The following is a 26404-nucleotide window of genomic DNA, read 5'->3' as shown; positions in this document are numbered from 1 at the left end:
TGCAATAAATTAAATCACCAGCGTCATTCGAGCACCATTTGTGGTTTATAGGATATACATACCATTTTTGATCATTTGCTGTAAAAAACATTTGATATTTATCAATATTCATGAATATATCAACAACATGCTCATATTTCTTGCAATAACTCATATATATTACAAAGAGATTTTATTCTTATATGATTAATGCGTTTAAAAAATATGTAATAATAGTAATATAATGACATTAAATGACCACGAAACAAAGTTTACCAAAATGGTTAATATTATACAAAAACATTGGTTTAAAAACAAAATACCCATGAAAGCATTCATAAATAAATTGCTTTTTTAAAATTTTGTCTCTAAAACGAAATAAACCCGCGAGATTTCAATACTGAGAATAAACTTTTTGAGTAAAATAAATTTTATCAAAAAAATTTATAATAAAGTTTGTTTGAATATGATTGGTTGGTGAAAAATCATCCAACTGTTAGCTGACCTTGGGTAGAATCATCAAGAAGGATTCATCTATTGTATTTCAGAGTGATTAAGCAAATATTATGAAACCATAGCAACAATGGGTTCAGCAGATGTTTTTACTATAATAGCTCAGCTTGAATTTTCATTTTGAATTTTTTGTATAATAGCTCAGCTTGAATTTTCAGTTTTGTTTTTTATTATAAGAACTTTCCATTTTAAACGCACTGTATCCAAAATTTTAAATTAAACTATAAGAGCATTTGTTTTTTCCAGGCTTGGTTTTCTAGGGTTGAGTTAGGGGTTGGTTTTTCAGGCTTGGCTCCGAGGCTGGTTCTGAGATTTGATTTGATTTTTGATTTCCAGGGTTTGAATTTCAGTTTTGATTCTAATATTTGTATCCAGCACTGGAAAGTAGTATGTACTTGAGGGAATGAGATTATTTTTTATAAAAATGATCTCGTACCCCCAAGTACTATACTACTAACGAGTTCCAAGAATTTTCACAGTTCACTTCCGCTTTTCCGTAGTCTACGAGTTGGGGGTGGAGGGTTGGGGGTGGAGGGTTGGGGGTGGAGGGTTGGGGGTGGAGGGTTGGGGGTGGAGGGTTGGGGGTGGAGGGGGGGGTGATGGGAAGGGTCTTTTTGGAATGATTACAGCTGTAGGAAACTATGTATTTCTGAAAACCTTATGAACTATCAAAGATTAATAAAAAAAATCTTTAATGTGCACGCATCATACAAATTACAGATTTGTCAATCATCGTTACATCTGTGACAAGTAGTCAAACGACTGTATTTTCATTGTGCATTACTCCGTGAAGAGCATTAAAAACAACAAACTTCCTAACTTATTTTGTACAATCAATGCCATTTTCCATGACTTTCCAGGCCTGGACTATGAAATCATATATTTTGTCTTTTAGTAGTTATGGTACTTATGGCTCTATTCCCCCAGAGGAGAGCTAGGATCAAAGTCAGTTATGGTACTTCTGCAAAGTCTATTACGGGTCAGTTTGTGGATCAACACAACAAATCGTGATTTTCAGTGTTGTCATGTAGGGTACAGGGCTTTACCAGTATGAGTCAGAAGAACTCTCCCAAGGCTCGTGGCCATGAACAAATGCGTAATCAGACATGCCTTCGGGACAGTAGACATAATCTTCTTCTTCTCGTGCTGCTCTTTCCCAATTATCTACTCTGTTTATCAGCACATCATCCTGGCGTTTTATCTCCTTACAAACCCTGCATTTCTGTTCTCCCTTCCCCAGCTGCGTTACGCTGAATTCTTCTCGTGGAAATCGTCGATGACAGCGCGTACATTTGGTATTAGCGGGCGGAAAATCCAGAGTTCCTTTATCAGGAATGACGTCAAGAGGAAGGAACGCATTTGTTTCGTAGTCGTCGAAAGACCGTTCAGTTTTGCCTCGATACACGTCAGCATACTTTTCAGATGCAACTCGTAAACGGGCCTGCTCTCCCCCGTTCACATCCTTTATCTTGCTGTACAATTTAAACATTCCCATTGTATCTACAATACAGTACTTGATAAGCTCGTCTGTCAGAGGTCTTTTCTTCCACACTTCTTCATCCATCTTCAAAATCTCTTTTCCTTTATCCTTGATTTTGATCAACTTTTCATCCTGAACGTACAACTCGATGCAACGACGAAAACCATATATCTTCTCTACTTCATCTGTTCTCTGGCTGCGGCGATTTCTCGGATTTCGACGTTTATTCTTCGTGGAAAGCTGCGGAGTGATCTTAGCTGCGGCGACAGCTGGGGCGTTTTCACGGCGGTAGATAACTTCAAGCAGCTGAAGATCCAAGACTCCCGTCAGTTTTATGTTAAACTGATGCCAGAGAGCGTCTGAATCTTGACGACAATCAAACATCAACTTCTCTCGAGATTTATCTTCAAGGATTTCGCCAAGTCCGCTGCTAAATACGAGCTGTCCTAATTTGAGGACATCAAATATACACCCCTCTGTAACAGACCTGGTGACACCTGATTTTCCACCAGGTTTTCAACAAAAATCGACCAGGGCAGTCAAAAATCCACCAGGTTGATTACTTACTTTTTGTATGCAATAAACTTAGCGGGGTAATCGTGCACAATTTTCCGCACCGATGTCGCCTAACGGCTGTAGAAGGCCCCCTTCGTTTTTTCGCATTGTACGTAAACAACTGAAGTAATGTACACTTTGTATCCTGCTCTTACACGGATAAAAGTGGCAAAGGAGAAACAGAATCGAATAAAGGCATCGGACTTAATTTCTCTTATAAGAAGTCCTTTTAGGCCTTCGCGTTATACGGCAAACGGGCCGTTTTGCGATCCCCTAGCGTTCTTTGTATCGAACAGTGCATTACCGTCACTAGATCCGCAATGGGTCAAATTTAGCAAATCATTGTCACAATGAGCCAATGAGTAATCATACTATTGACACTGTCAGTTTGCTCTTGGACTTGAATCAGTCGCCGGGGTTATATTCCTGAAATCCTCTGAAGTTCTCGCACGTTTTTGTCCATCAGAGTATCATACACGGCACGCAATGCATGCAGAAGCGATGACGAACAGAAGAACAAATTCCGCCGACCGCCTTATGATATAAGGCGATGGACTGACGTTATCGCCTTAAAACGATTCCTTTAGATGCATGTTACTTTTCCAGTTCTTAGCAGGCCTGTAGGCAGGATTTAAAACGACGGTTCTTCAGAGCGCCAAAGATCTGAAAAATGCAATCGTGTGAACGCCGAAGATGTAAGCTACTGGGGGTCCAGGGGGCATGCCTGGGGGAAATTTTGAAAATTAGACAGGCCGAAATCACATTTCGTGCGTTTTGAAGGGAGTTTCATATGCAACTAGGCAGCTTAAAGTAAACTTAAAAAAACACGATTATTTCTAGACCTTTTCAGTTAAAATCAAAGCTCCTTATTTTTGGAAGGGGAACGCGCTTCACCAGGCAACCAACCTTGCGCTTGACGGATTACACCACCTAAACATACATTTACGACTTTAAATTCCTAAACGGCGTGTCGAAGGATTTTTAGAAAGTCTAGGTTAACGTTAATTCAGCCAGATATTCGATATGTTTAAAAAAAATTGGGAGAACGTTTCGCGGGATCATTTTCTTGACTCCCTAGTTTGAACGTCTCTCAAGCCCTGCTAATAATAATAATAATAATTTATTAATTTATATTGCGCTTTTTAACATATAAATGAGCAAAAGCGCATTACAATATTAATCTGAATACAAGTTTTTAAACTTGTAATTAAAATTACTTTTCCAGAAGGTAAATGACATAAATATTTATTATCAAAAGAGCCTAGCACCAAGAGACAGATCCAGAGGTTGTCTAGTACGGGCGCGCCTAAATTTAAACGGTCCGTTTACCGTTAAAGTTGCAAAATGTTCAAAATGCCGGCCCTTATTCGTTGATCCATTTTCAGAAGGTCAAAGCATAAAGACGTCAAAATAGGAAAACCGTTTGCTTATATCTTTTACAGGTGGAATAAATTGTCTCTTTTTTCGGATTAAGCGAGCAATGAAAAATACGTTTTAATGACTGCAGTCCTCCAGCAAGGCATCAATAGTTTCATGCAGGTGAAAGCTACACAAAGTAATATTTAGACAGTACTTACAATTTGAGGCAGCTTAATTAAAATTTACCGTAATACGCCACTTAAATGATCTTGAATGTACTTGAATAACGCGTATTTTTTACATCACTTTGTGCCGGCGGACTGCAAAGTTAAACACGATATTTTATACATCAAACGCCTCTCAAACTGCTCAAGGCTACTAAATCGACGGAAAAAAAGCCGCTTAATACTCACCAAGAATTATGTCGGTCAAGCTGATTATCCTCTGCGTAGTTATTCGATAAAACGCTGTAGAAAGCCGGGTCAAAAATACTTCCACACATCGCTTTGGGCCACGCGCGCTGTTCAAATCGCTCTGAATCAATCACAAGCTCGTATTACATACATAAAAGGAAACAGATCTGTTTTTTCTCTTCAGTGACGTTCATGACAGCAGAACAAGCGATAAAAACAATAGAAAAAAGTTAACAATTACTTTTTGCTATATTTACATCAAGTTATAGTTAATTATTAAATTATCTTTTTGCCGCGCGTCGTTTTCTTCTGTTTATAAAGATTTTGGTTGATTTTTTTCCTGACCAGGTAAACAAAATTCTTCACTGGGGAGAAATAAAATTGACCAGGGATTTTTCAGATAATCACCAGGGACCAGGGAGGTCAAATTTCCACCAGGGAGGGCAAAATAACCCACCAGGTCGGGTTTCACCAGGTCTGTTACAGAGGGGTGTAAATATGAAGCCTTTAATTTCTCCTCGGTGGCTACTGTTATGATAGTAAGCGCTCCCTTTCTGCTCAAGGAATCTCCTTCACAATCAACGGCTATTAGAGTGTTACGTTCTGCTATTTTCCGTTTGAGCTCCGAGATAGCATCCTGAAGACCAGGTTCATCTTCTACCAGTTTGTAACTATAATCGTCTGCGTTTTCGCAAGCCATTTTTGAAAAGGACCTGTATGCGAGCGACACCAGGGGTGCTTACCATTTAGCCAAAAAATCCGGAAATTTCGGTTTGAAGTAAAATGGTAAGGTAATTTTCCGGAAATTCCATTCGGAAATTGTGGACTACCTCTAGAAGTACTCCACTTTTTCCGTTCGGAACGGAACATCGGAAATTTCCTTACCATTTGAACGAATTTTCCGTTTCCAGGCCCTTTTTAGCACCTCCGCGCGGTTTTAGTCGTGTTTACAATATGGCGTCTTTATAGCAATTTAGAACGTGTATGTTCACCTCGACCATAGAAATGCCAGCAGTTTTTTAACAGGAGAAATAAGCTGCCTGCCTCTGGTATTCCACGTTGGAATTGTTCATGTGTTCATATTTTTTTTCGGGACAGGATCTAGCTCGAACGTGCCAATTTTCACTCGACTGCGAAATTCACTCGGTGCGTATAGGGAACAGTTACCTCAAAATAACCTTGTATTCTGTTTAAATCGCGTCTCATGGAACAGCTGACGGCAGTAAACAGCATCAGCCCATCTTCTTCGTCAAAAAGTTTGTTTTCTACCTCGAAGTATTCAGCTATATCGACAGAAAACAACACTGAATTTGGCGCTAGATAGAGTGAGCGGGAAGGAATGCCTGGTAGAATAATGGTAAGCGAAATCTCATCCGGTTGGTCGGTGTATTCGGAAAATCGCTTACCATTATGCAACGGTCGCACCAACCGGATTTTTCTTACAAATGGTAAGCACCCCAGTTTCCAATTCTTGGAACGCGCTCAAACAAGTTCCAAGAATTTCAGTTATCACTTCCGCTTCCCACCACCGAGAGGGTGGGGGAGGGGGTGTTCTTAGAATTGTGGCTAAAAATAGAAGGAATCAGAGTGTTTTTGTAACCCCTTGACACTCGCTATGGTTTCGTAAACAGATGTAGAACAAAAGGTTAATAGAAGGATTAAGAGTTAGATAATTTCCAGAAAAATGCGACTTAAGGTAGCCCTGGAGGGGAGGAAATTACATACTGTATTTTCTCGATTAAACGCCGGGCCCCGAATAAACGCCGGTGTCCTAGCCGATTTTGACCCCCCTGGATTTGGACCCCCCGGTCCAAATCTGCTAGCCGATATGGACCCCCCGGTCCAAATCCACTAGCCGATATGGACCCCCGGGAGTCCATATTGGCTAGCGAATTTGGACCCCCCTTCGGGAATTTGGACCCCCCCATCAAAAGTGATCATTCTTTACTTTCGTTCTCCTGCAGTCGTAAACGAATAAAAGAAAAGATGATTAAATGTCCATACGAATATTTCATGGACATTGAAAAGAGGAAATAGACAACGTACGCCCCGGTGTTTACCAAACACAGCATGCACGCGCATTGTAAAATTTATGTTATTCTCAACGTCCCGAAGCAACGTTTTCCAAATGAAAATCAAGTGTCCTTTTTGTTGACCCGAGCCTAAAGTGCAGAACCAAATTTACAATTGCGTTTTTTGTTAGTTTGTTGTATAAGTCTGAAATTATAATAAGACATGTTCGGCTAATAAGTCCCTTACTGTCAAGTTAGTTTATTAGAATAAATGTTCGGTTGAGTGAATTTACAAAAACCTGAAAAGATACAGGACAATAAGATTACTACTGGACTCTAATTACATTGTTTTCTTTTTGTTTTTACTTTACACAATAGATTTCTTCTAAATAGCTTCCGACTTTTAAAACAGTTTTTCGCTTTGCCGACAAAACAAAGAGCAGTTTTCTCGACTTTTACAGCGTAAGAAGTGTTTTTTGTGGTATAAGCTTTGTTAAAAGTTGTAAACTTGAAATAGAAAGATTCTCACAAAAAGCGCGAACGCGAGTTTTATTACTTCTGTGTAAATTAGTTGTGAAACTAAAGTACTTGTTCACGGTATTATAATTATTATCATACCGAAAGCGTAAAAACACATTTACTGTTGTGTTCTTGATAGTTTGTCGTTCGCTTGAAATGAAACGTTTTGACAATACCCAAGGCACCCAAAACAGGTTAAGGGCCTCTTCACATGATCCCGGTTGACCGGGCTGGCCCAGTTACCAAGATCTCGGCTCACTCCTATTTTCTTTGTAAAAATTTGGATGTGTTCATATGAGAAGGTGGGCCAGCCCGGTTACCGATATCTCGGTTTCTGCAACCGAGATCTCGGCAACCGGGAAGAATATTTTCCCATATGAACACTCCAGCCCGGTCGCCGGGACGCAACTTTTTTTGAGAAAATAGCTTCCCTTTCGTAACTGGGTGGTCAAAATGGCTTAATTTTGCCTTGTATCTATTTCCACTTCAGAAATATGCGAATTAGCTTTATTAATAAAGTTACAAGGGTCAATAAAGCTACGATAGTCGCGAAAGATGCAACTTTATGTGTCGCCATTTTGGCTTTGTTTCTTGAATTTTATCCCCGTCAACCGGGCTAAAATTTACCATATGAACAGACGTCAAAATCCGTCCTGGTAACTGAGACAGCCCGTAAACCGGGCTCATGTGAAGAGGCCCTAAATAAAGTTGCTAACACCGCGTTTTTTGTCTAGTTTACTCCACTTAGAACAAATTATCATTATGGAGAAATCAATAGTTTCTGGACAATAACTCACTCAAAGACTCTAATTACATTGTCCGTTTTGTTTACATTTCACAACTTTTTTTAAAAGAGGTTCCGACTTCTTTAAAAAGTTTTTTTTTTTGTAACAGTGCCGATAGAGCAAGTTTGTCAGCTATTCAGTAACTGCATGCGCAAGCGTGTAAACAGAATTATAACGAGATATCCATTTGTTTTCATTCTCTTAATTACAAATTTTGTGTTGTCATTCGAGGGAACGTTGAAAAAAATGCTTGCAAATGGAAAAATTTACTGAGTAAGAAGGAGACAAAGCTAAAATAACAATTGTTTAGGGGGTCCAAATCGGCGAAGGGGGGTCCATATCGGCTAGTGGATTTGGACCGGGGGGTCCATATCGGCTAGCGGATTTGGACCGGGAGGTCCAAATCGGCGGGGGGTCCAAATCGGCTGTGACACCGGGTCTCCAAGCTGTATGTGAAAATAAACCCCTTAAACAATTATTAAAGGTTTAATATGCCTTAAAAATAATGTCTACGTATATAGCTGTCAAAAATAATGAATAAAAATTTCGTAGAAACATAGGGCTTGAACAAACTCCTGAAATCAAATAAACACCGGCTTTATCGGGCCAAGTTTGAAATAAACGCCGGGGGCGTTTAATCGAGAAAATACGGTATATGCAAGGAACAGGGTGATCGTCGCCTCGCTTGGGGTGTAAATTATGCATTTTGGACTCACTTTGGGTGTTCCAGGCAGAAAGCCAAAAGTTTTAGCTGTCCATGCCTCGTTCAGGGTTTACGTAAAGATAAAAAACGCAGACTGATCAAGCATGAAAAATGGTATCTTTCCAGGATCAAAAAAGCTTGGGCCATGCCCAGTTTGTTTTCCTTTAGGGATTTTGGGTAATTTTAATTTCCAGGCATAACTTATCGATGACAATGAGTAATCAATAGGTAATCGATAGGTAATTAGTTGATTAGTCATTGATTATTACCGATGATCAATGAATAATCGATGACTAATCGGCCACAAAATTTTTGGTTATCGCCGGATTGCATCGATTAGTCAATGATTGCATTGATTAGTCATTGATTTCATTCATTACTCATCGATGTCATCTCATTTTGGTGCGTAATGTTACTGCTTATGACGGTTGTTTCCCAAAGCAGAAGCAGTTTTACTTTGCTGACAAACATCCACCGAACAAAATCTATAACCACGTAGTCGATTCATATCAGCGTACTTGTTAGTTTTATTTTGAGACTGGTTGGTTCCTGTTCAGTTGTTTTATTTGGAAATTTTCATTTGAGTTCAGGAAAAGCACCATGAGGACCAGATTCACCATCGACTAGTTTGTAATTATAATCATTTGTGTTTTCGCAAGCCATTTTTGCGAAAGGATTTGTATGCGAGCGAAAATGAAAAGTCTTTGTTTCCGATTGATTGACATTAGCTTATTCTTGGATCTCGCTAATTTATGTTAGCATGAATTAGCGAGTTCGAGGAATTTTAGCTATCATTTCCGCTTCACCACCCCCAGTACAAATATCAGGTCTTTCGAAAAGGTGCCTGGGGAGTGGGGTTCTTATAACAGAAGGTACCTAAAAACTCTTTAACGCTTGCTTGCGAGCGAAAAAGCGTTTTGCGCTCTCTTGCGCAAAACGCTTTTTCGCCCGCAAGCAATTGAAAAAGCGTTTTGCGCTCTTTTTGCGCTAGCGTCCAGTAAACAGTCCACGATAAATGAACTGTTAAAATATTTATGAGAAAATTCTTTCGCGGTTTCAGTAGGTAACTTTTTTTATTATTTGTTCTGTTTATAAATTCCATTTATTCCAACAAGTTTAAAACAACTTTGGAACGTTACGGTAATTTGCGTTAAACGCTTGACACGTGTTTTAACACTTCAACATAAAAACACTTGTTTTAACACTTTTAACACAAACTGTTATCATTTGTCGCAAGCTACTTCAGTTAAAACAACAGAAGTAAAATCTTAAAGACACTTGGGACTTACTTTATAACTTCATAAAAAAAAGAAAGTCTCATTCTGAAACTCTTGGAATTTTTCCGGGGGTTTGCGGCCCGTTTCTTCAAATCCCGAACTCTTTCAGCCCTAAATACGTCATTTTCCACACCAGTTTTCAGACATGGCCCTATAAATCTGATAAATTCAGGTCCGGTTTTCGATCTGGTCGCCTGTTTATCTCAAGAGCTAAACGTTTTATCATATCGTTCGTATTAAAATCGGTTTTGTTACTTTCCTCTAAAGTACATTTGATGGTGAAGCGGCTCGATGAGAACAGACAAGTTACGCAAATGCGTTCTCGTGGTTGCTTAAAAACGGCAACTCAATTTTAGACCAAAATTGCACAAAATATTTTACCCGTTTTCAAACCAAAACTGGTCAAAAACCATACCGTTTAGAGCGACCCATACCTATATAGGTTATATGAAGGATGAGGGGGGCATCCTCGGGCAGTGAACACGATACTTGTTTAAAGGAGCTCCGTCACGTACAACGCATCTTGAAAAAATTGGCATGTTTTTTCAAGTTTGTCGTTCGTAATCGGACTTAATCATCGTCAGTTGAAACCATCCTTGGTTATATTTTGTTATCTTTTTACTCCTTTGTTGTTTCTCTAAGCTAGAAAATTATTAGCTTGAGGTTTCCATCAAATTGAAAGTAATCAGAAAAATGACTTAAAATATCGTGACATTGCTCCTTTAAATGGACGAAAAGAGACTACATACGAACATACCGCAATAGGTTAGCTCGAACTCCCCTTCTCCTTCCCCTTTGAACGCCGGCCACGCAGGCTAACAATAGGTCAAATCGCACAGCGTGCAGAGCATATTGAGATCATGGCATTCTACACGTTTAGCATTGGATTTTTTGTTTAAGTTCGATCCTGTCCGATTTCCAGACTTGCTACTCTTCTTGTAAAATTATCAAAAATATAACATCTACTATCTAAAGACTTTCTTAAAGTCGGTTTTATGTTTTGTGTCGCAATTTCGTCCTCGCATTAAAGAGTCGAATTGCGGCAAGTCTTAGCTAAGCAAAACGCATTGCAATATCCTTGGTTACTAAAAAACATTAATGTCAGTCCTACAGGACTTGTATCCCAATCTTTGAAGTGACCAGTTACTTGTAAATTACTCCAGGTAAGACAGACAGCATTTCAAACAACAGGTTGGCAGCAGTAAGAGCTGTAGTCCCTGTGGTGTCGTATGGAGGGGAGACCTAAAAATATGAACGATATGACACACAAATATTGTGGTATCCAAAAACATCATTATTAGAATGTATATATTTAGTGTATTTTGTAGTCTTTTTGCCTTGCTGGTGTATTGTAAGTCTACATTGGGCCGAAGCGATCCATACCACTGGAGCTTTTTTTTTGGGGGGGGGGAGGGGGTGGGGTTGGGCTTAAGGGGTGCCTAATCACCAACACAGTGTTTGTGATATTGTCTTCAGGGATTTGAGCAGGAATGGTACAGTGGTGAGAGTGCTCGCCTCCCGCCAATGTGGCCCAGGTTGATTTCCAGACCCATCGTCATATGCTTAAGTTTGTTGTTGGTTCTCGTCCTTGCTCTGAAGGTCTTTCTCCAGGTTCTCTGGTTTTCCTCCCTCCTGAAAAACCAACATTTCCAAATTCCAATTCGACCTGGATATAGGACCCACATGAAACCAGTTACAGCTGATGTGGCTTCCTCTCTAAATATAGCAATTTTTCATTTCTTCAGAGTGCGGCACTAAACAAGAGGGCTAAAATTATTAGGGTTTTAACCTGAACACCCCAAGCGAGGCACAATTCTAAGTGGGACAACAAGCATCACTATCCCTTTCACATGGGAGGTCCCCCCCCCCCCCTCACTGGGGTAAAGCTTACCTCCGATTTTTAATATATGACCAGGGGCATGTCTACTTCCTCCTAAACGGGATGCTAGTCCATCACAGGATTACCCCCAGCATTAATTTGCCGGTACCCATTCATACTCCTGGGCGGAGAGAGGCACTGAGAGAGTAAGGTGTCTGGCCCAAGAACACAACAAATTGACTGTGGCCAGGACTTGAATCTGATTTTTTGATCACAAATCCAGCGTGCCAACCATAAGGCCAACAAACCTCCCATATTGCTGCCCTATGATATCGATTATAGTAAAAAATTTCTGCTCTGGTGTATATTTGCAGGCCTAAGATAACAGGTCTTTTTAAGAGCTCACCTCAACCATGTCCCCGCCAACAATGTTCATTCCATGACATCCTCTCACTATTTCAATTCCTTGTATAGATGTCAGGCCTCCAATCTCAGGGGTTCCTTAAAGAAATGAATACAAATTGGACTGTGAGCAGTTTCTTTTCTTGCTAAGAAGAATGAAAGCAACATCTCTATAAAAATCAAGTGGTAAATAGTAATTCTACAAGCTGTAGTAATCACAGGTGCAGGGACAAAGGAAAAGAATGTTATCTTATCTCTATTTCTCTATAAACTACATTTAGACAAATTTTAAGCTACAAATCTCCAATGTAAAGAAATGTCCATATTCCCCCCACAGAAGGGATTGGAAATTCTTGGGGGTGGGATGCCTCAAAGGCCAAAAACTTTAAGGAAATGTATGAGGTAATTGAAAATTCCAGAGGGGTGGGTGGGGGGTCTTAGGAAAAATCCCTTCCATGGGAGAGGTATGAATAATTTACGGAACTACACAATACATTCTAGGGAGCAAGTGCGATTTTCTCAAAACTTCCTCAAAGCTCTTGTAAAGTTTCCAATTAATAATACCCAATTTCTGGCATGTTAAATTTTTTGTAACACTTTCTCAGTCACAATTTTTTTTTAATCAGTCACTTAGCAATTTTAAGATGAAAACTGCACACTCAGTCCAGTTTCCAGAATTCCTCATCAACTTACCATGGTAACTTTGTCCCTCAACTAAGTTATGGCTTGTACGGTATAGACCAACAAGCCTTTATGTAATCTACTTACCAGTGCCTGGAGCAAATGCTGGGTCCAAACCATCAATATCAAAAGATATATACACTGGACCACTCCCCATCTGCTGCCGAACTTCAGCCATCAAAGGCACCAGGGATTTGTGCCAGCAATCCTGAGCAGGAACCAACCTAAAACCCTGCAAATCAACAATAAGCTTCAAATAAGTTGTCAGGGCTCATTATAGTACATGTCTTTTCATGCTATATTTGGGAAAAGGCATTCTCTAGAGGTTATAAGAGTGATGTGCCCATGAAATTCCATTCCACATTTCACATCATTGATTTAGCCCTTGCTTGCGCTAATGCTTTTACAAGATGAGCAACATTGGCAACAAGCAAGTGTCTGAAAAGGAAAAAAAGTGTCTGAAACTTTCAAACATCCAGATCTCCTGACTAACCAAAGGCAATCCAACAGAAAAAGCCTGGGCCTCCAGGCTAGAGATTGGGTGTGGCACTACCCGGTAATCACCCCACCCTGTAAACACCCACCGATTGCAGAAACTTGCAGTCAATTCTTATATAAAAGAAGAGTTGGACAATGATGATGATGATGATGACGACGACAACGACGACGACGATGATGATGATGATGATGATGATGATGATGATGAATCCAATGTTGGATTCCAGATTTTGAAGGCCAGCCTTCTCATGCTAATATCTGCCTTGGTCATGCTACCGACAGATCTCAATGGAATTTTTAAGGCTTTTAAGTTAATTTTAGCAGACATGAATAAATCTTGTAAAATAATTTTTTGCAGAACAGATTTCTTTCTAGGTTTTGTTTCTTGTTTAATATCATACCTGCTCTTCTGCCCATTTATAGTCCTTTCCAGTATAACCGCTCCCTCTCAGACCAATCTGTACAACACGTTTACAATCCAACAGTCCTTCCTCCACTGCTCGGCGGAATGGTGTTCCATGGGTCACTTTCTCACCGAACATGGAATCATTTGTGTCTGAATGTGCATCTATGTGAACGAGGCCAACTGGACCATGTTGATCCTTGTACAAAAAGAAAAAAAAGGGTTATACCAGAAAAGACTACCATTACCATTGATTCATTTATCTATTCTGGAAATCTGGAGCAATCAACTTAATGCATTGTATGGAGAAAATAAAAACCTAGGACCTCCAGATTACAAGTCCACGCTTTATGGCTAACCACTTGGCCATGTCGCCTCCAAAATGTTCGCTAATAACCCCAAAGGGCCGGGGGGGGGGGGTAAACCCTATAATGGCCTCTACAGGGAGGCTCTGCCAGGAACGGGTACCTTTTTCAGGCTTCAGGTATATAAAAGGGTAGGGATTTCACAAGTTTAGGTATATGAAAGGGTAAGGAAATCTTTCATTAAATACTAGGTATTTAAAAGGGCCTTTAATTAAAATGTTTCAAACAGACACAACTTATAGCTGTATCATTTTAATTCATTAAGTGCTACTCGAAAAGACAAGAAAACTTCCTATTTTAGGCCTATGTTACGTCATGTAGGTATATGAAAGAGGTACCTTTTTTTCAATAAAAGGTATATGAGAGAGGTACGTTTTCTGTCAAAATGGTATATACAAGGGTAAGGGGGTTGGATCTGAGGGTAGATCCTCCCTGTATAAAACTTTTTTGAGTATCCCCCCCCCTCCCAGGAAATGACAAAGATCACTTACCTTTATTCCCTGAAGTATTGGATAAGTGATGGTATGATCACCTCCCAAGATCAGAGGCTTGCAGCCATGTCCGGCAATTGTAGCAACATGTTTACGTATAATATCCACAGTAGCTGCAAGATTGTACGTGTTGATAGGAATATCACCAATATCGGCAACCATCAGAGTTTCAAATGGGGCGGCTCCAGTGGCATTATTGTACGGGCGGAGCAAACATGATTCTGCTCTTATTTGTCTTGGACCAAGGCTACAGTAAATTAACAACATTTTAACAATAGTCGGTTCAATGCTTTAGCATAAACTATCAAGTTATGGTGCATGTGGAAAGTTTGGGGAGCACAAAAGAAGCGTAAGGGGTGCTTGAGGTGACAACCAAAGCAAAATAATATTGTTTTTTAACATACTTTTACCCCACTCAAACTCAGTCCAAAAAAATTTCTGGCAAAGGGATTTGCTCACGCTATCAGCTTGAACTACTGGATTATGGTGCATGCCTACATATACTGAGTTTGATTGCATGGGTCTGCTGGCTGTGTCATAATGCTTATAACATAGACCTTCTTTTTATTCATGTAGACTGAGATGTAGTTCCAAAACTGGCAGTCCAGATTTTGTCAAGGTTAAGGTGAATCAATGAACAAAAAAGTCACTGAGCTCAATTTCTACATGTGGACTCAGGACTAGGCATGTGCATAAGAGATCTGAATGAAAATGTGAGCAGTCCAGATGACAAAATCTGGACTGTCTGTTTAACAGACCTCTCAAGTCTTATGATTTTGCCGTGAGACTCACGATTTCTAGTTCAATCTCACGGTCTCAGGACAAGACAGAAAAATCTCACGATAAACAGTATAATTTCTTGTATGTCATTTTTGGCTTACTAAGGCGATTGTCTTGCGCCAATTCTGTGTAAATCCGTAGCCAAGCCGTGAAAATAACGTTAATTTTTGTGTTGCTAAAACAAAAAAAACTCTTTCTCTTAATTAGCACCTGGTTTTAGTTATTTTTGTCCGTCAGTTGATTAATCTCCCAGTTTTTACTCGAATCTCTCGGTTTTTACTAGAATCTCCCGGTTTTTACTTGAATCTCCCGTTTTTTTTACCTCGATCTCCAGATTTCCGGTTCTTTGAGGTTGAGAGGTCTGTGTTTAACCAAATAGATTGTGTGTTTCAGTTTATTTAATAACTGGCACATTTAACAGGAAAATATTGAGTTATTTATAACAGAACACAGGCTTTCTGAAAGCCAGTGAGTTAAGCTTTCTTGGATGAATAAAAGACTGATTGACTGATAGATTGATAACATATATGTAGGGGAGTACCTCACCCCCCCCCCCCCCCCCCACCCCACCACCACCCCCCCCCTCCCCTACGAAACACCCCTCTTTTCAAAAACTACCACTATGGTTGAAATCGAACGTCACATTTCTGAATGCAAAAAATGTGAAATGCAGTCAGGATGCATTCTGGAAGATAAGTACTGCGTGCGTGACAGCTAGATGCCCCACAGAGATGTTGCGTGATGGATCTCCACTGACTGACAATGGCTGGTCTTTTGTTTTACTTTCTCGCTCATCATTTGCAAATGAAACGATGTTTGGCCTTTATATCTGAAAGAGCAATTCTTCAAAGAACATACCGTGTTCCAGACCGGTTTGATGCTCCGGAGTCCAAAGGAATTCCCACAAAACAAACGTCTAGTCCCTCGGCAGAGCTCTGAACTGGAAGTCGCATCATCGATGCAATTCCACCCGAGCGCGGCATATCATTTGGACTGGTTGGCAAGTTGAAGTTTTTGTTCAAACGGCTGCAAACAGAAATGTGACGAGCTTGTAGAGAGGTTCTGAGACCATTGAGGATTTGCGGGTTTGAGCCCACGAAGAAACGAAAAACACAGCTTCTTGCTAAATTCATGATTTCCCACTGGACACAACAAAAGAACGAGAAATGAGTAGGTCCTGGAGTCTAGCCAGCAGGAATTCGTATGGGTGGGGAGGGTAACGTGAAAACGGCCAATACACGCCCCCTCTCCCTCTTTGAAACTGGTAAGTCTTCCAAAGGGAATTGGAGAGAATTCAAATTTTATATTCTAGGGAATGGGGACACGGCAAACGAGTTTCATAAAGCGAGGGTGTAAAACTTATAAAAATGCAAAGCCAAAGTATACAAGATATTTTTATTTCTCCTTTAAAATGTTCAATAGTTACGATTACTACCCTCAAAAGATCGAAGTTAATATTAGAAACCTAAGGAAACGCGAAAAATTCGCTTACAATTTAATTCTCTTTTTGACCCGAGGCTGGAAAGCAAATATCAAAGCAATCCATTCAAGGTTGTCACGCAACACTCCTCCGTGCGTGACAATCGAAATGATGGCTCCAAATAACCAATCTCCACCTCAGAACTGAAAATCCGATGTAGGCGCATCTTTGTAAATAACTCCTGGTAGAACACACATCATCTCGTACAGTAAATTAGCCGCCAGTATTGAAGTTCCTCCGTGCACATCAAACCAAGGCGAAACCTGTGCAAAATACATACAAATAAAAAGCAGTAAGAAGCTTGCGAATGCAGCGGCCTCTCATCTATGAATATAGACCAGATTTTTTCCCGAGTTAACCGAGTATTGTTCTACAAAATCAGATCGTTATTATTGGGTTTCCTACATGGAAGCCCCGTGTTTTTAAGTTTGTCCATATTGTAATCCATTTCCATCCTCGCCATCGTTAGTCATTCTCACTTCCTAATGGGTTCCTTGTCATTTGTCGCGTACTGTTTAGACATTCTAAAAGTCGTCCGCTCCGCGCTCGCTTTCGCGCTTCGCGCTTCTATGAGCTCGACTTGTAAGCAAGTCTAAGTACTGTTCTACAAAATCAAACCATTATTGTTGGGTGTCCTGTGGTCTAGGTAAGGATTTGAGCTTCTCAAAATCATTCTAAAATAGATGACCGTGTTCCTATGTAAGACTTCTCTGAGTACAAACCTCTACAAGGTCTCCACCAATGATATTCATTCCTCTACATCCTCTGATTATTTCTAAGACTTGAATAACTGTCAAACCTCCAACTTCGTGAGTTCCTTGAGAAAAATAATAAACACCATGATTGGCCAAACTTATCTAAAAAATTTCAAAAAAGCTTCATAAATTACGCAATAAAAAACTTTACAGTATAGAACAAAGGTTAAGTGCGCATCACTGTCAAGGATTTGTAATAACTGAGATTTTAATTTCTCTAGAATAACCACACGTGCGTCCTCGTGTAGCGGATCAGGGGAGGGGGGTTTGGGGGACTCGGACCTCCCTCCTGTAGCAGGACAGATTAAGAAGGATGACAGAGCCAAAGGTCTTCGGTTAACAGCGTTTAATTCTGAGTTGCTCTTCTGCTACAAGTTCTTACTTAGCGTATTTGAGAGTCCAAAAATCAGTTACAGAACAGCTCTATTTAAAGGAAATTACTAAAATTAATTACTTTTCACAAGTTTCCGTGCTATTCATATGCGAAAGTAAGGTGTTTTCAGATGTTCTACCTTCCGAGAACAAAGGAAACCGAAATGATGTAATGTTTTATTTGTTTGTGAAAATTCCTGCAAAGTAAGAAATATCTTAGGAACTGAAGCTCCTTACAGAAAAACAATCGGCTAGATCGAAAGCTAGTAACTCAACGAAGTTGGTGTTGTTAAAATATTTCAGTTTACTAGCGAAAAACTATATGAAATTCAGCAAAAAGCAAATCACCTGCGAATAAGAAAACTCGAAGGTGTAAACTCTTGCGAGCGAATTTAGTTTTTAATGAGAACTGCAGAACTTATCAATATGCGAGGTTGAGCTGTAAAAGTGCGAACGATTCCGCAACTTAATCAAATAGTTCGTTTCAGCAATATTAGTTATCTCGCATTATCGCAGCTGAAAACACCTCTTGCGGAAAGCAATAAGTTTTACAATAAGCTACAATAAAAAGGCAGATTTTAAGCTAGATAAATATCTTTTCTAAAGTGTTCGTGTTTCCTAAGTCTTAAAGTTTACAGTAGCGGTTAACCGAAATTATTTTTAAAGTTAAAGATGAAGTAAAAGGTCGAAACAAGGATTCCTTTTAACAAGCTAAATATGAGCAACCATTCAGTAGCTACGGAAAAGTAGATAAAGCTGAAAGGTAATTTTAAAGTAATCCGCGACGTGAGTTCTCACTTAGTTGTAACGCGAGTTCACACTTAACTTATAAATGAAATTCTTGTTTTCCGCAGATGAATAAAAAAATCTTAATGCTCGAGTGCGTACTAAGAAATATATTTTTAAAAAAGTCCCAAAATATGCTCCTACACTCCCAACAAGACCGATGGTTTCTTAATTATTGACGACATCTGCACAAAATTACCCCTGAACACAAGAGGAGAATTTTCTAAAGTTGCGTTCTTTACGAGTAGAATTTCATGTGTATGTTCAACGACGGTAAGAACGTAAATGGACGTTTAATAGAACATGTGTAACCCCGAGGGTGGGTAGAAGCTATTAGAGTAAAAACAGTTCCAACAGTGTTCACTGGGTACAAGTTTGGACCCGCTATCAAAAAAACTGCATCCGATCCTAAAACTTTAAGCTAAGGTACCATTTACGGAATTTTACACTGACGAAACTCTTTCACTGTAAGCTACAGTACAGACCTGTCCCAGGGGCATAACCAGGATCAACTGCGTCGATATCAAAAGTGATGTAGACGGGTGCGTCCCCCATAAGCTCCCGCACCTGCCCCATCAGAGGCTCCATAGATTTGTACCAACAGTACTTGGCAGGAACTATTTTGAAACCCTGCATTGAAGGAAAATAATCGTGTTATTTTCGTGTGATTTATCTTTGAGTTCGATTATTGGCCTTTTACGCAAAAACGCAGCCGTGGTTGTTTTTTGCTTAAAGGTGGATTTCCGCGTAATTTTTTACGTGCGTTTACTTGCCTGAAAAAATTTAGAGACAATGTATGAACGACTTGTGTACATGTTTACTCAAGTCGTTCATACATTGTCTCTAATTTTTTTCACGCACATAAAAAATTACGCGTCAGTGGAAATCGAGCATAAGGTTATCATTGAAAATGCTTGCAAGGTGAATGCGCTATGCCATTAGGCTTAAAAAGTCGTTCTAATACTCAATTGCGTACTCGTTCCTATCATTAGGAGTACTACTATTACGAGTACGGCTTTCGAATTTCAATCCAGTTACGTTCCCAGAACCCTCACTCCTCCCTGTTGCTGACCAGTTGAAAAGGAAACTATCGGTACGAGATATGGTGTGAAATGTGAAAATCGAAAGCATAAGCACTAGGTTTGAAAAGTGGTACTCCATCTCATACTTGCACTCCGATCTGAAAGTCCCTATTGCCCCACAATAGTGGAATTCATGCAAGAGAAGGAATTATTAAAACAATAACGCTTACATGACTTCTTCCAAATTCGTAGTCGATAGGAGAGTTCCCAGTCCCTCTCAAACCAATCTGGACGACTCGTTTACAGTCCAGCAGTCCCTCCTCCACTGCTCGACGGAATGGTGTAGCGTTAGAGATCTTTTCACCAAATGTGGTTTCACTTGTATCTGGATGAGCGTCAAGTTGTAAAAGTCCGACAGGGCCGTATTTTTCCTGTAAAGAAAAATTATATATTGTTTATTACGCGTCGCGTTGTGATAGGTCAATTGACGCCACAGTGCGGGCCACTACCCGCGCGTAACATTGTTTTTACGGAATGTACATGTACTGTAACGTACGGACTTTCATTTTATGACTTGCGCGCTTCGCGCTAGGCCCATAAATCGGCGGGAAAATACTGATACCGTATCCTACAATGCAGACATGTATTTACAGAGCAGTTAACGATGTGTTCCGCGGTTTATGTAAGTTAAGGGACCTGTGAACAACAAACAAATTAAAAATCACTGTACTGCGGCAGCGGGAGAAAGAACTACTGAGAGCGAAAAAAGTCAAGGAGGCGTATATAGAGCTGATATTTGAACGATCTGCTTAAGAAAAATTTAGCCATACGAGAGAATGCAAAAGTATGTGGCCTGTATCATGACTGACTGCAACTTGTACAATAGTCCAGTCTCTGAACTCTTTCTTCTGCGCGCTAGGGGTTGAACCCAGGCGCCTGGGTTCAGCCCTAGGCGAGGGTAGGGAGTGTTCAGGGACTGGACTACTGGTACAATTAATTTGAACGGCACTTTCTTGCAAAGTACTTGTCTAGTGACTCTTGAAGGGCGCAGAAACGTTAACCTTTTGCTGTATGCTCAACACCTGTGCTCAAGTCGTAATCTGGTATATGCACTATTCTGACGCTAACAAGAAGGAAAACAAAAAGCTCTTGAGCGTATCTTTTATTTATGTCGTTTTTTGGCAGCACTATTACTTTCATCTGACACAATCTTACAAAAGTTCAACTGATTTTTAAACGTTCAAAAAATCGTAATCAATAACAGCAACATTAAATTTATTCACTTGGGTACCAATTTCAACAAAATAGAAACGCAAATTTTTAATTCCACCTGATGTTTTTACTTGAACGGTGATCAAATGTGATCAAATGTATCTTCTCCTTAAGAATAAAACGTGTTTACAATATTTTATTGTGTTATATTATTGCCATCGAACTTCCGAAGCATGCGCACTGCTGCTAACCAACACTTCAATGGGAACCTGTCTGGTCCGGTTTACTCGTCGGTGTCTCAACAGGTATCTCCGGTTTTGAAACCAGTTTCTGATCTGCAGCTCTTTCATCTCCAGGGCACTCGCAACCAACGCTCGCTCGTCACGTGTTAAGTATTGTTGGCGGGAAAAGATGTCTTCCAAGTACTTGAGTTGAAACTGCGAGAAGTGGCTTCGGTTTCGTTTCTTTTTTGCGACTTTTTCTCCAGTTGTCTTGCTGCCTTGAGGTTCTTCGACCGTTCTTCTGTTGATGTTGTCCTCTAGGATAGGAACACAACACAAATCTGACTCAGTGTAAAAACGCACATTTCCATATGTCAACTCTCCCTAAAACGGATACTGTCGGGACCGGCTCCAACTGTCCCTTTTAGAGAGGTGTCCGTCTTAAAAGGTAAAATATAGATGACAAACTGATCCTGACGGCTAAAGCGGTCAAAAATAAAAAGGGGATTAAAAAACTAAAATATATTGAAAAAAAACTTTGCCCTATATTTCAGTTTGCGATACAAACCTTCCTCAGGGGCTGGGCGGAAAAAATGTGAGAAAAGTAAAAGGATCGTTACAAATAAAAAGATATTTTTTCCCGCCCAGCTTTCATATACTTAAACTTGTGAAATCCCTACCCTTTTATATACCTGAAGCCTGAAAAAGGTACCCCTTTCGGGCGGAGCCTCCCCGTATAGGCCATTATAGGGAGTAACCCCCCCCGGGCTTGGAGTTTTACATAAGTGAACTTGCTGGACAGAGAAAGGGCAAAATTTAGGGCAAAAGGAAATTATTCTTTGAGCTCTTCATCTGTAGCTCTACTAAAACTACAGACATGGCAGAAATTGAAGTTACAAGGCGTAAACTGATTGAGATCAAGTTAAAAGGTTTATACAAAGATCCTCAGGGGTTGGTATGGAAATCTGTCATTTGGCTATTTAAAAGGGCCTTTTATTAAAATATTTCGAACAGACGCAATTTATGGCTATATTATTTTAATTTATTACGCGCTACATAAAAATGACAAGAAAACGTCCTATTTTAAGTACACGCCATGTCTCTTAGGTATATGAAAGGGGTACCTTTTTTCAGTTAAAGGTATACGAAAGGGCTACAATTTCTGTCAAAAATGGTATATAAAAGGGTAAGGGGTTAGAACTTGGGGCGGAGCCTCCCCGTTTAAAACTTTTTTGAGTACCCCCCCCCCCCGGGACTCCAAGGGAGTTTCCTTGCAACCGGGGAATTACCCTCTTGTGTGGGAAGTGTCGGCCTTTTTAATACCCACGTACATATCGAAAAATGCGTTTCAATTACATAACATTTCTTACATTTATTACTTGAAACTTCCTACAATGCAGTTATTTCGTTACTAGTTATAATTATTGGACATAAAAAGTTGTTCACATGTCATAAACAGAACTTTCAGAGTTTATATTTCACTTGCGGTTTCGAGTCAATGCTAAAATTGCTGACGATTTTAATTCAGTTTCTTCAGTTATTTAAAGCCAAATTAGAAACCAGTCCGGCAGCGAAAATCGCGAAAAAAATTAAGTTGTGAATTATATGTAGTATGGAAAATTAAGATTGAAAATTAGCAGTTTTTGAGAAACATTTTTGACAAAAGAGCGTTGTTACATGGGAGTTCACTCAAGCGTAAATATGCTTCGCTTTTACAAAAGACCTGACGGAACTGCACATGAATAAACTAATAAAAGCTAAATTTTTAGGCCGCTATTACCCTAATTGCTCTCATCTGGGATATTTTTGAAAGAGTTTTAACACTTTCAACGCTGAAAATTTCAAATGCCATGTTTAACTAGAAAAATCTGTTTTGTTCTTTTACTATAGAACACGCTTTCAAATGCAAAAGTGCATATGTGTGAAAACAAGATGAACTAGCTAAAATAAAATCAGTCATGCATACAGTAAATTCTAAGATGTTAAAATTTACCTTCCTTTTTCTCTCCAGTCAAACGTTTGTGTTTCTGTTCTTGAACATCGCCAGGTTCTTGGAAGAAATCTTTTCCAACTGCTCGAGGCCTGTGTAAACTCGCTCTTGTAATTGTTTCAGTTGAGAAAGGGTGAAGTCTTTGAACGGGCAGGCATCTCATTGCGAAAAATAGAGGCCTCCTGCTTTCTCTTAAAGGCGTCGCATGTACAATAGACGGTACTTTACTAATGCGAGAAGGATGCGGAAAGTCTGAACGAAGAATATTAGCGATAGAGAAAGGTAAATTTTCAGCCATGGTACTTCCACGTACTCAGCAAAAATTAAGAAATCATCTCACTGCCAAAAGGGCGAGCCTGGACACATGTTCCGTGTGCACGTGAAAATTCTGCATGCTTTAATTAAGTTTTTGTCAATTAAAACACTGGGCCGTTTGGGCGCTTTCCATTCGACCGAAAGTTCCGGAAATTTCGGAACATGAGCGAATGGTACAGAAATTTCCTCGAAAAGTTTCCAGAAAATCAGAAAAGGGTTAATTTTCCTTAATGCGAACCATTCAATCGAAAATTTCGGAAATAGCGGAGCAAAATCGAATGGAAAGGTCCCACAAAACGAGGAAGAATATTTCCAGAAAAATGCTGGAAACATGTTTCCTCATTTTGCCTTGCTTCCATGCCGCGCGGAAACTCGAAATGTTTCTGCCGTGTAGCAGAAGCAAATTTTGCTTCTTGAAAACAAAATTGGCGCTGGAAACAATGTTTTTCGTGTGGCAAAAATGGGAAACATTGGGGAAACAAGCGCGCTATGAGTGTTCCTGGAAACATGTTTCCTCGTTTTGCCAGGCCTGAACTGAAAGTTCAGGGAAGAGAGAGCGTCCAGTTCCAAATTAGCCTGTTCCAGGCGTTCGGTTAGTTGGGAAGCGCGAAAAACGCCTCGCCATTTTTTTCGCTCGCCGTTCCTCGCGCCGCTTCCCAACTAACCGAACGCCTGGAACAGGCTAGTTCCAGATAAAAAAAGCCCTCTAGGTTTACTCGGTTATTTTTCGTTGCACTTTTGTTGCTCGTTTGTTGTTGTTGTGTGAGATCTGGGTACAAGCAAGTCTAACACTAGACTAAACTGACAAGAACGAACATTTACGAAGAAGATATTAATTTATTTTTAATTTTACGCGTACCAAAAAATTTAAATGTTTTAAACAAACCTTTAGGGCTCTTAAAATAGGATATGTGATGGTGTGATCTCCACCCATTATCAAAGGCTTACATCCCGTCTTGACAATGTTGGCCACATGTTGTTGTATTATACCAATGTTGGCTCCAAGGTTGAAAACATTGATCGCTACGTCGCCAACATCGGCTACCATCAGTGATTCATAAGGCGCGGCCCCTGTCTGCGTGTTGTGAGGACGTATCAGGCAAGATTCACAGCGGATCTGTCGTGGACCCATGCTTAGGAATCAATGAAACATACTGTAAGTGCGGAAGCCTCGAAGCATGCGGCCCACACTGCCGGAGCTTTTCCCGGTTTCCGAAGCATTAAGCGGCTAGGAATATTTCTACTCCCCCCAAAATGGGATGCTAGTCCAACGCAGGGTACCCCCCAGCATTGTGTCGCCGGTACCCATTTATACACCTGGGTGAAAAGAGGCACTATGAGAGTTAAGTGTCTTAGCTTTCCCAAGAACACAACACAATGACCCTGGCCGGGGCTCAAACTCGGACCGCTCGCTCCGGAGTTTGGCGCACTAACCATTAGGCCACCGCGCCTCCCATAAAACATACTGAAGTCAGCTTTAATTCCTCGATCCAGATTCTTTTAGTCCAGTCCTGACTCCTGTCTGGTTCCTATTCTCATGGAAACCTTACGCGAAAATTACGCAAAGGAGAAAATTATCAACTGACAATCCCGATATATAACGAAAATTAATTCTGGTCTTTTCAGCCATAAAATCGTTATAAAGGGGTTATATTTTGAACAAACCCGCTGCTGTAACTTATACATTTTCTAGGCACGTTGACGTCATATCTGTGAATCACGTGCACAACATACCGGAAACATCTCAAGTCACGCATAACAAATCACGCAAAAATCGGGAGAACAGGGAACTATTGTGGTAACTCTGCTCTGTGGTCACGGAAAAAGATGGCAGTAGCTGGCAGCATAAATAAATGCATTTATAAAGCCATTTACAGAAACTCTGAAAACACACTTGGTCCTCCATTTCTTGTTAATTTTTTCCTTAACTGGGCTAAATAATTTTGACGGTCCTGGGTTCGCAAGTAGGCTGTCACATGGTCTCACATTTGTAATCTTACAAAACAACAATATTTATTATTCAGATCCTTACCGCGCTCCAGTTCGGTGAGCATAACTTCCACCATCCAGAGGAATCCCAAGAAAACAGGCATCTAATCCCTCAGCTGACGACTGCATTGGAAGCCTAAACATTGTAGGCATCCCCGCTGTTCGAGGGATATCGTCTGGAGTCAGGGGATAGTTGAATTTTTTCGATAATATCCAACTTGTAGCGAATTTACGAGCCGTTGATACGCACGGAAGCCGTTGAGTGATGGCGAGAAAATCATTGGTGATCCTGCGAGTGAACATCTTTCCAAGATGCGGGGACGTATTTTTTTCGTTTAAGAAATCAGTTGCTGTCTCCGCCAACTTTTTGAGTGTTTTGCGTGACAAGGATGATTTTGCATTCTTAAACTCATTAATAATTCATCAATTAAAACAAACGAAATAATAAACGTGAAGGAGGTTTGGATACCCGGTCTTAATTAGCATAGGTTTTTACTATTTTATTACAGCGTTTACTCCATCGTTATTGTTTCGATTGATAAGATATATCAAACACTCGAGACAGTGTTTCATGGGCTATCCAAACACCGCGAATTTCGTCAAAAATACTCCGCTGCGCGTCGTATTTTCAACTCTCTTCTCGGTGTTTGGATATCCTCATGAAACACTGTCTCTCGTGTTTGATATATTACATCCACGCCCCTTTCTCGATACACACAAATGGGGAGGGGGATGGAGGCACGGGTGGGTGCGCAAGAAAGCATTAGACGAACCTGAGATCATGCCCTCTCTCCGAAAAAAGAGGAACGGCTGATTGCAGAGATAGGGCCCGTTTATATGGAGGAGAGTTGTCCCTGGTAGGAGGGTTACCCTTTCCCCCGAGCCATCTTTTGCCGAGCGTTTAGATGAGAAAGTTTTCCCTGTTGACCAAGCCAAAACTTGGCCCTCTCGGTTCAAAAGACTGGCGAGAGTTGTTTTGAAACATTTATTATGGCTGCTTTTTCTAAAATCAGGAACGCTAAATCGTCGACCAAGACTATTTTTTGGACTAATTTACCACCGACTTCGATTTCAATTTATCTGCAATTTTGTTTTTGCTGATTTTAGCGTTTGCGCACGCCCCGTATGTGTCAACTTGTCCCTGGTAGGCGAGGTAAAAATAACCAAACTGTTTATATGGCAAAAAGTTGGCTCGCTCCCCAGGGTCACCTTACCTTCAAAGCGAGTG

The 26404-nt window shown here is 40.2% G+C and overlaps 4 protein-coding genes across 4 annotated transcripts; all 4 read right to left on the bottom strand.

Moving 5' to 3' along the window:
• Window positions 1–1240: 1240 nt before the first annotated feature.
• LOC144630122 (uncharacterized) lies at window positions 1241–5006 on the bottom strand. Its single transcript, XM_078488411.1, has 2 exons — window positions 4805–5006; window positions 1241–2446 (listed from the first exon to the last, which is right to left on the bottom strand). Exons 1-2 carry the CDS (start codon window positions 4997–4999, stop codon window positions 1535–1537), a joined length of 1107 nt encoding a protein of 368 aa, XP_078344537.1. The 5' UTR covers window positions 5000–5006; the 3' UTR covers window positions 1241–1534.
• A 5693-nt stretch (window positions 5007–10699) lies between these two features.
• On the bottom strand, window positions 10700–16208 carry LOC144630113 (guanidinobutyrase-like). The gene is made up of 6 exons (XM_078488402.1): window positions 15893–16208; window positions 14255–14501; window positions 13397–13597; window positions 12585–12729; window positions 11821–11915; window positions 10700–10837 (listed from the first exon to the last, which is right to left on the bottom strand). The coding sequence occupies exons 1-6, from the start codon at window positions 16165–16167 to the stop codon at window positions 10739–10741; spliced, it is 1062 nt and encodes a 353-aa protein (XP_078344528.1). The 5' UTR covers window positions 16168–16208; the 3' UTR covers window positions 10700–10738.
• Window positions 16209–16410: 202 nt separating this feature from the next.
• LOC144630112 (guanidinobutyrase-like) lies at window positions 16411–25549 on the bottom strand. Its single transcript, XM_078488401.1, has 6 exons — window positions 25220–25549; window positions 24074–24320; window positions 19680–19880; window positions 18913–19057; window positions 17237–17331; window positions 16411–16777 (listed from the first exon to the last, which is right to left on the bottom strand). The coding sequence occupies exons 1-6, from the start codon at window positions 25477–25479 to the stop codon at window positions 16652–16654; spliced, it is 1074 nt and encodes a 357-aa protein (XP_078344527.1). The 5' UTR covers window positions 25480–25549; the 3' UTR covers window positions 16411–16651.
• LOC144630121 (uncharacterized) lies at window positions 20595–23289 on the bottom strand. Its single transcript, XM_078488410.1, has 2 exons — window positions 22876–23289; window positions 20595–21199 (listed from the first exon to the last, which is right to left on the bottom strand). Exons 1-2 carry the CDS (start codon window positions 23168–23170, stop codon window positions 20871–20873), a joined length of 624 nt encoding a protein of 207 aa, XP_078344536.1. The 5' UTR covers window positions 23171–23289; the 3' UTR covers window positions 20595–20870.
• Window positions 25550–26404: the final 855 nt, after the last annotated feature.

Source organism: Oculina patagonica, chromosome 11 (genome assembly GCF_052425735.1).
Source record: "Oculina patagonica isolate OP01 chromosome 11, crgOcupat, whole genome shotgun sequence".
Taxonomy (NCBI): domain Eukaryota; kingdom Metazoa; phylum Cnidaria; class Anthozoa; order Scleractinia; family Oculinidae; genus Oculina; species Oculina patagonica.
Note: the sequence above shows the minus strand (reverse complement) of the source record. Positions and strands in the feature narration are given on the sequence as shown.